At 34.4% G+C, this 9,866-nt stretch overlaps 1 protein-coding gene across 1 annotated transcript in view; it reads left to right on the plus strand.

Annotated features, from left to right (window-relative positions):
- Nucleotides 1-7,493, plus strand: part of LOC132543818 (centrosomal protein of 290 kDa-like) — a 51,925-nt gene extending 44,432 nt beyond the window's left edge. The window contains exons 51-57 of the mRNA XM_060207337.1: nucleotides 796-918; nucleotides 1,802-2,023; nucleotides 2,278-2,370; nucleotides 2,846-2,922; nucleotides 5,215-5,293; nucleotides 6,175-6,300; nucleotides 6,953-7,493. Coding sequence (XP_060063320.1) covers nucleotides 796-918; nucleotides 1,802-2,023; nucleotides 2,278-2,370; nucleotides 2,846-2,922; nucleotides 5,215-5,293; nucleotides 6,175-6,300; nucleotides 6,953-7,117 — 885 coding nt within the window. The 3' untranslated portion in view covers nucleotides 7,118-7,493. The remainder of the gene's footprint in view (nucleotides 1-795; nucleotides 919-1,801; nucleotides 2,024-2,277; nucleotides 2,371-2,845; nucleotides 2,923-5,214; nucleotides 5,294-6,174; nucleotides 6,301-6,952) is intronic.
- Nucleotides 7,494-9,866: the final 2,373 nt, after the last annotated feature.

Here is a 9,866-nt window from a genome sequence, read left to right on the forward strand (position 1 = left end):
ATTATGCATTCCATTGAAGTGATATGATAGGCAAAGCACTTAAGTTGAACATAATTTGTCTTCATTATCAAGCTTTATATAGATATACAATTTAAAACTGTAAGAGAGAAGAATTTTGGAGTATAAATCTCAATAAGGAGAAGTTCAGTGTACAAGAACCATAACTCTCTTTTGCATGATTTAGGAGTTATTGGCCTTTGTTACTTTACACTCTCTTGTTTCTAATACATAGCCCCCATGGACTGTTACAACAGTTACTGTAAATTACAAATGGACAATAATTACACTATTTCATCTATCACTTGATTAAAAAAAACATTTTATTGTCAACAAAGAGAAGGGTATTTTTTCAGGATATTGGTTTTGTGTTACACTTTAGATGATAATTTAATGTGTGGTTGTTTTACTGATATGTCTACTGGTGAAAATTTATTATTACTGAAAAATCATTATTTTTTTGTGACAGATTTCTTACATTAGGTGAGAAGTCTTCATCCACGAATTTATGTGTCCATGAACTGTTGGAATAAGTATCAGTAGATCACTGAGCTGAAATCTTTTAGGCAATGGTATTTTTTTCCTTTTTTTTTTTTTTTTGAAAAGGCCTGAAAATTGAGCCCCACAAAATATATAATTTAACAGTACTCAATAGGTGACCATTGTTTAAAATATCAGCAACATATGGAAAATATGTGTAGTGCAAATTATTCACCTCTGATGTTCTAGATTTGGTCAAATGTGAGCATGCCTGTAATTTGTATAGAAAAGAAAATATCATTAAATTCATCATTTCAGTCCCAGCTTGATGAATTGAGACAGAAGATGGGCGCGACATTGAGTGAGCGATACAATACTACACAGAAAGGGACTGCCAAGATGATGTCGGACTATGAGAAGATGAGGAAAGATCTTATTAAGGTGATTACTTCAGAGTCTATACCACTTAATTCTTATTACAAAGACTGACTTAAGGGGTTATACCGCATATGTCTCCTTTTCAGGAATTACTTTCGGGGCTATACCACTTCATTCTTATTTCATTCTTCTTATTCTTATTTTTTAAGGAATCAAAATGGTATTATCTTTTTATCTATGTTTAAAAAGATGTCATGAATTTGTCTATGTTTTGATACAACTGTTTATGTCTTTTAGCTATGTTTAAAAAGATGTCATGATTTTGTTTTGGGGTTTAATCGAATTGTGCATACTTATCTAGCTTTTTCAAGAAATTAACAAAATGTTGCCATGGTGATTATTTGTATGGTGATTATTTGTATATATAGAGGAGATGTTTATGTTTTTCTGATGATTGTTTGTGTGTATAGAAGAGATTTTATGTTGCCATGGTGATTATTTGTATATATAGAGGAGATGTTTATGTTTTTCTGATGATTGTTTGTGTGTATAGAGGAGATTTTATGTTGCCATGGTGATTATTTGTATATATAGAGGAGATGTTTATGTTTTTCTGATGATTGTTTGTGTGTATAGAAGAGATTTTATGTTGCCATGGTGATTATTTGTATATATAGAGGAGATGTTTATGTTTTTTGATGATTGTTTGTGTGTATAGAGGAGATTTTATGTTGCCATGGTGATTATTTGTATATATGTGTTTATGTTTTTCTGATGATTGTTTGTGTGTATAGAAGAGATTTTATGTTGCCATGGTGATTATTTGTATATATAGAGGAGATGTTTATGTTTTTCTGATGATTGTTTGTGTGTATAGAGGAGATTTTATGTTGCCATGGTGATTGTTTGTATGACTCTAGATCTTTTGTCGTCTTGATGATTGCAGGAAATGGAGAGCAACGAGAAGCTACGAGTTGACATCCGTAACCTTGAGCTACAGAAGGAACAGATCGCAGCTCAGCTAAGTGAAGCCCGATCAATGTCAGCTACAGGTGGGGATAGACCCACGCTACAAACTACTATGGATTCCAAGGGCTGGAAGTCAGCAGTCGTCACACGCATGTACGAGGGAAAACTCAAGGACCTGGAAACAGATGTTAGCAAAAAGGTGATATGATTCAGTAGAATTTCATTTGTGAGAGACAGATATATGTATTTCTTGATATACTAGATAACCTTATATAGTGAATCATGCCGTTAATACTAAGCAAATTGTTTCGGAGGAAGCTTCGTCATAAATTTCGCTTGTTTAAGAAATCTTTTGTGAAACAAAATTGCTACTGTTGGCTTAAACAAAAATTTTATATGACCAGATTAACAGATGTTTATATAAACCAGTTGCTGATCAATTCTGTTTTGTAGAATAAGATGTTAGATGACATGAAGTCCCTGCTGAAAGAAGCAGCAGAGAGGGAACAGCTGCTACTACAGGAAAGAGACGGTCTCAAACAACAGGTACATTGACCATTGAGTACATGATGGACTAAAGGCTACATACTACCTAAATGTAACACCATAATAATTATATCTCCTTTTCAAAAGAATTCCATACAATGCTAAGGAATTGAAGTGGTAATATATTTTTATTTATCTGACCCTGCAAGAATACATGTATCAACAAAGCTAAGATAAATATGGTTTTTTTTCAGTCAGCACTGATTCATAATCCAAAATTCTTTTCGTTAGTAGTTTTAAGTTGTGTATCTATATATAGCTTGATAATGAAAGCAGATTATGTTCAACTTAAGTGTTTTGCCTATCACATCACTTTAATGAACTGCATAGTTTACTTAGCTGTATTAACAATAAGCTAGACATTGATAGACCAATTTGTTCCATGTCATCAGATTTGCATTTTTGACTAAAATTGCCTCAGTGACTCACAAAACTTCATATTATTTTATTTAAAAAGTAACTTTTGTTCACACAGTTGGCTATCCTGGAGAGGTTTCCAGCGGGCGGTCAGAAGTCAGAGGGAGGAGCAGTGAGAGAAAATCAGCAGCTCAGGTATGTATCACCATCATTGTCAAGTCTTACACAAATTTAATCTCTCAGAAATTTCTTCAAAACAAAATATGGCAATGAACAGGATTATAGGTCACATCACAATTCGTTCATCATTTGTGGATTCAGATCTTGTCGGTTATTTTTCCTCACTGGTGAAAATCAGTGATGGATCTTTAAGGTAAAGCACACTAGTGAAATTTGGTGGTGAATTTTATGTGAAAAACTCACTGGTGAAACTAACTGATGAATTTCATGGTTAAAGCTCACTGGTGAAACCTGGTGATGAATCTCATGGTTAAATCTTCCTGGTGAAACTCACTGATGAACATCATGGGTTAAGCTCACTGGTGAAACCTAGTGAATCTCATGGGTTAAGCTCACTGATGAAACCTGGTGATGAATCTCATGGTTAAAGTTCACTGGTGAATCTTGGTGATGAATCTCATGGTTAAGTTCACTGGTGAAACCTGGTGATTAATCTCATGTTAAAGTTCACTGGTGAAACCTGGTGATAAATTTTATGGGTTAAGCTCACTGGTGAAACCTGGTGATGAATCTCATGGTTAAAGTTCACTGGTGAATCTTGGTGATGAATCTCATGGTTAAAGTTCACTGGTGAATCTTGGTGATGAATCTCATGGTTAAGTTCACTGGTGAAACCTGGTGATTAATCTCATGTTAAAGTTCACTGGTGAAACCTGGTGATAAATCTCATGGGTTAAGCTCACTGGTGAAACCTGGTGATGAATCTCATAGGTTAAAGCTCACTGGTGAAACCTGGTGATGAATCTCATGGTTAAATTTCACTGATGAAACCTGGTGATGAATCTCATGGTTAAAGTTCACTGGTGAAACCTGGTGATTAATCTCATGTTAAAGTTCACTGGTGAAACCTGGTGATAAATTTTATGGGTTAAGCTCACTGGTGAAACCTGGTGATGAATCTCATGGTTAAAGCTCACTGGTGAAACCTGGTGGTGAATCTCAGGTTAAAGTTCACTGGTGAAACCTGATGATGAATCTCATGGTTAAGTTCACTGGTGAAACCTGGTGATGAATCTCATGTTAAAGTTCACTGGTGAAACCTGGTGATAAATCTCATGGGTTAAGCTCACTGGTGAAACCTGGTGATGAATCTCATAGGTTAAAGCTCACTGGTGAAACCTGGTGATGAATCTCATGGTTAAATTTCACTGATGAAACCTGGTGATTAATCTCATTGGTTAAGTTCACTGGTGAAACCTGGTGATGAATCTCATGTTAAAGTTCACTGGTGAAACCTGGTGATGAATCTCATGGGTTGAAGTTCACTGGTGAAACCTGGTGATTAATCTCAAGGGTTAAAGTTCACTGGTGAAACCTGGTGATGAATCTCATGGGTTAAGCTCACTGGTGAAACCTGGTGATTAATCTCATTGGTTAAGTTCACTGGTGAAACCTGGTGATGAATCTCATGTTAAAGTTCACTGGTGAAACCTGGTGATGAATCTCATGGGTTGAAGTTCACTGGTGAAACCTGGTGATTAATCTCAAGGGTTAAAGTTCACTGGTGAAACCTGGTGATGAATCTCATGGGTTAAGCTCACTGGTGAAACCTGGTGATGAATCTCATCGTTTAAGTTCACTGGTAAAACTCACTGATGAATCTCATGGGTTAAGCTCACTGGTGAAACCTGGTGATTAATCTCATGGTTGAAGCTCACTGGTGAAACCTGATGGTGAATCTCATGGGTTAAGCTCACTGAGACACTCACTGATGAATTTTATGGGTAAAGTTCACTAGTGAAGCTCAGTAATGGCTTGTATGGGTAAAGGTCAATGTTGAAACCTATGAGTGAAACTTACTGGTGAGGTTCACTTATGGCGAAAATAAATGATAAACACATGATGAAGCCCAATAAGGAATCTCATGGATGAAGCTTACTAATTAAACCTTTAGATGTAGCTCTCTGATGTGATTTATAGGTAAAGCTTATTTATTAGTGAAGCTGACTAAAATCCCATTAGTAAAGCTCACTTATGAAGCTAATGTGCGAGGTTCACTAATGAAGCTTATTAGTGTTACACAGTCTAGCATTTTTTCAAAATGAATCAGCAGAGTATATGAAACTGGCCATACTTACATTATCAAACATTTCCTTATTCAAGCTAAGTAACATTTACTTTCATGTCTACAATTGAAAAGTTCATTACTGTGAACTTGTTAGTGGTGTCATAACTTTTTTTCCTAACAATACACATACTTGACAAAAATCTAAGCAAGTATCAGATATACTGATATTTCTTTTACAGACTGAAAGTTGACAGATTAGAAAATGAGAAGAAAGAGTTAAATTATCAACTACAGCTTCTAAGACAAGGAAGTGAACAGGTAAATATGATTACTGTAATACTGTAACAGGTAAATATGATTACTGTAATACTGTCACAGGTAAATATGATTACTGTAACACTGTCACAGGTAAATATGATTACTGTAATACTGTAACAGGTAAATATGATTACTGTAACACTGTCACAGGTAAATATGATTACTGTAATACTGTAACAGGTAAATATGATTACTGTAATACTGTAACAGGTAAATATGATTACTGTAATACTGTCACAGGTAAATATGATTACTGTAATACTGTCACAGGTAAATATGATTACTGTAATACTGTCACAGGTAAATATGATTTCTGTAACAGGTAAATATGATTACTGTAATACTGTAACAGGTAAATATGATTACTGTAATACTGTAACAGGTAAATATGATTAATGTAACACTGTCACAGGTAAATATGATTACTGTAATACTGTAACAGGTAAATATGATTACTGTAATACTGTAACAGGTAAATATGATTACTGTAACACTGTCACAGGTAAATATGATTACTGTAATACTGTAACAGGTAAATATGATTACTGTAATACTGTAACAGGTAAATATGATTTCTGTAACAGGTAAATATGATTACTGTAATACTGTAACAGGTAAATATGATTACTGTAATACTGTAACAAGTGAATATAAAGATCACTTATCATTGTAGATATCAATATTATGTAACTTGGTATGCAGAGAACTTCTGGATGAATGACAGTTTATTAATATTTTTGTTAGAAATATTGGAGGAATGCTGTTTGAATGTCAACTAGGATGTTAATATATAAAGTGTGATATTTATGAACATTGTAAAAATTTGCTTCTTTTATATCAAATGAATCAAAATAAATACAAAGCAAATTTTAAAATTGTAGCCAAGTGAAGATATGCTTGCCAAAGTCAGTGCCTATGATCGCCTTATGAATGAGAATGTGGAACTCAAGATGAATCTCAAAACACTATCAACAGAAAAAGACCGACAAAGACTGGAGACAGAGAGGGTTTGTGTCATTTCCTCCTTCAGTAGACACTAATTATATCCAGGCTCATCAAGTTGATCTATATATTCAAATATCTAATGTCATAATATCTCAGGGTCACTGGGATCAGTCAGATTTAACGGTTAGCAGTTCACAAGGTCTTTTGGTATTCACAAAAGCCTTCAAATGTTCAATTTCTCAGAAATAATTGAAGCAACATGTTACGCTCTGATGAAACCGTAGTTGTGTATTCATCAGACTTGGGTTTGTAATCTGTTTAAGAAAGTGTGTACATCACCCAGCCCCACCTAAGAGAGGGAAGTTGGAACACAGAGATCAGAGATCATAGACATCAGATTATTTTCAATCTCACTTGTTTCAACTTTCAAAGTTAATCTGTAAAAGACATTTAATTTGTATGTTCAGTTCATACTTTAAGGAGGGACTTTTGCGCCACAGAATTCCAACAACAATGATAATTTCCTACAAGTTTTCTGTGTTTTCGTCCGTTTTTATGTATATCGTATTTTCTGGCCTATAAGTCGGGGGTTCTTTCCCTCGTGAGTCCGGCATGTGGCTTATATGCCAGTATGGTTAAAATTGTGTTACATTTGATTCTCTAAAACTTGGCTATTATTTTGATTCAATTTTTATTTCAATGATGTCATTCCAGTTGAAGAAAGAGCTCAACAACTTCGGCCCAGACTTTTTCGAGGAGGTTGAAGACTTAAAGTATAATTACAAACAGTCAGTGGAGAAAAATGTTTTATATGAGGAAAAACTACAGCAGTTATCACAACAGCTGGGAATAGATATCACAATTCCTGGGATACACTGACCAAAACTCCATGGATACTCTGACGAAAGAGAGACCAGGCATTCTTCGTTTAAATATTTGTTTATGATTGGCTGAGGTGAAATTATAGATCTCTGACCATGTGATAACCAGTTTTCTGTCATAGTGGAAAAAAATATATCAAGTAGTAGTTGATAACTATTCAGGAATAATTATAGGAAAAAAAATTTTCTGCAACCATCGTCTTTTCTTAAATGGTTGTTGGAACTTTTTTTTGCAATCATAACACAAATAGCTCTCATCTAGCAGTGACTATGTATATCCTTGAAACGTTGTGGAAAAATGAGTCACTAGGTAAATTCTATTGATAGCAAATTGTTAGTGTGTGCTAGTGTGTATGTTGCCTTTGACCTTTATACATGTTGGTGTAAAGTTTTGGTATCTGTGATATTTGTAGAATGTTTACATATTTATGTTTATACATTAACTTATATACATGTTTAGTACCGATATGTATGACCTCTCAGTTACTGTAGATATAGACAGTCAGGATTTCTGAAAAAGTTTATCTTTTTCATATCAAGGTTTTCAAAATACACAATATATTTCGCAGCGTAATCAAAGTTCCATATCACAAATACGACAACTTCTGTCATTCCCATTTCTCAGAAAATTATATAAAATGTACCATTTTACCTTTAAATTGTTTCAACATTTGTATTCTTTGAATAGCACATGCATCTAAGAAAATGGAACAACTTTGAAAATGTTAGTATTTCACAAAAAAAAAAAAGTCATATTTTTGGATTTTTTGTATCATTTATCTAATAGTTGTTTTAAATCTTTACATAAATCATCCTTACAAGAATATAAATAATATCTCCTCAAGGAATCCGTCCAAGGTGGTATATACAGGTTAGATCCAATTAAATGTATTAGTGCATTAATATGTTTTCGGAAAATAAAATATAAACAATATTGAAGTCTTCTAGTTTTAATTTCAAAATCATTAGCAACCAAAAAATAACTAATTACTGATAGCAGACTGCTAAACCTTACAAGTTTCTCTGCTTTTGGAGAGAAGAATTAGTAGGAAGAATGTATTTATGCAAACAAACTTCAAAACTTTTGTCTCATTCCAGCAGACAACGGTCCATATTTCATGACCATTTGTCTCTTTAATGTGCTGAAAAATTGTGTAAGGTTATGAACAAATCTCGCCAAAGTGACATTAAAAGTAGGTCAAGGTTATTCACATCAGTTACTGCATTCCCATCATGATACTGGCCGAATGTTTTGACTCTAAGCCTTTTGTTTATTCATAAGGAGTTTAAATGCCTATTCACAATTTTACCTCTAGCCTTGAAAATGGTTCAAAGTCATTCATTATAACAACTTGTTGCCATAAATTGTATGGAAAATTTCAAAACTTCAACCTCATATTATCCAGACGAGACTGTTTCAATATTGATGTACATTTGACTACCTGAGATCTTGGCAATAGGTAAAAGCATCTGAATGAACAAGGCATCTCTTCATCATGATTCTGGATTACTTTTTTATTTAAAAGAAATACTGTCCAATAATTTGATCCTGTGACCTTGACAGTAGGTAAAGGTCATTCTTTTTTACGACATCTTTCCGCTATTCAAACTACTGACCAAACACTATATGATCTTTGGCTTCATGATTATTCAAAATAGAGCAAACCCTTTACAGTTATTTTTCTTCAGTAGGATTGCAATGATTCTGTTCCAATCGGTCTGAAGCAGAAGACGCTTACTCTTCCAGAACATCTGGTCTTATTCTCCTTGTACTTTTTCAGGAGTCTTTGTGCAAATATTTCTTTTGTTCATATTTTGCCCTAGTGTTATGGAATTTTGAGTTTGGATTTGATTATATTGTCATCTTGGTGTTTTCTTGATGGTTTTTGCCTGAAAGGCATTTTTTTTATTGGAGAAGGAGGGGCAAAGCCCAATAGGGGAAATAGAGGAACTTCATGAAAATCCTTGTTCAAGCTTCAGTAGAAATGTCGGAATGCTGTCCCAATACAGTCTAGATCATCCTGGGGTGAAGGGAATCTATTTTGTATAAACCGTGGCTGTCAGCCACCTAGAAACAGGAGGGGGAGGATATAAAATGGGAATTAGAGCACATTTTGTAAAACCCTTCTTCCTCTGTTGGATGGATTTAGTCCTAATTTGGCTTGAATCCTCTTTCTGTAAAGGAGAATCAGTTTTATGTGAACAGTGAGTCTTGATCCCAGGGATGGGAGGGGTGGATCCCAGTATTAGAAAATAAGAGGAAATTCGGTAGAATCTGTCGTCTTCTGTAGGAACGTGTCGACCAAGTCCTAATTTGGGCTTAAGTATCCATGGGTGAAGGGAAATAAATTTGTAGAAGAATGGGCCTCCAATGCCAAAAATTGGATCTGCAATGGGAAAGATTGGGCCTGCAATGGGAAAGATTGGGTCTGCAATGGGAAAGATTGGGCCTGTAATGGGAAAGATTGGGCCCAGTATTGGAAATGCTTGATTTTGACATTGGATTTTCCTCAGTCGTTTCCTAGGTTTAAAATTTAGGCCCTTAGAAAATATCAGTCAGAAATGCCTTGAGGAACTGGGTCTTAAAACTTAAGAAGAGAATTTTTATTCTAAAAGTTTTGTAATGTGACCTTGAAAAGATGTCAATTTTATTAGGAAACTCATATAACCTAAGCTCGAAAGCAATTTGTGTCCCGTGATGTAAAGATTGTCACAAGACAAGCAGCATACTTGAATGAACCAATGAA

Source organism: Ylistrum balloti, unplaced genomic scaffold, assembly GCF_031769215.1.
Source record: "Ylistrum balloti isolate Yb309-2 unplaced genomic scaffold, AGI_CSIRO_Ybal_v1 Utg369766, whole genome shotgun sequence".
Taxonomy (NCBI): domain Eukaryota; kingdom Metazoa; phylum Mollusca; class Bivalvia; order Pectinida; family Pectinidae; genus Ylistrum; species Ylistrum balloti.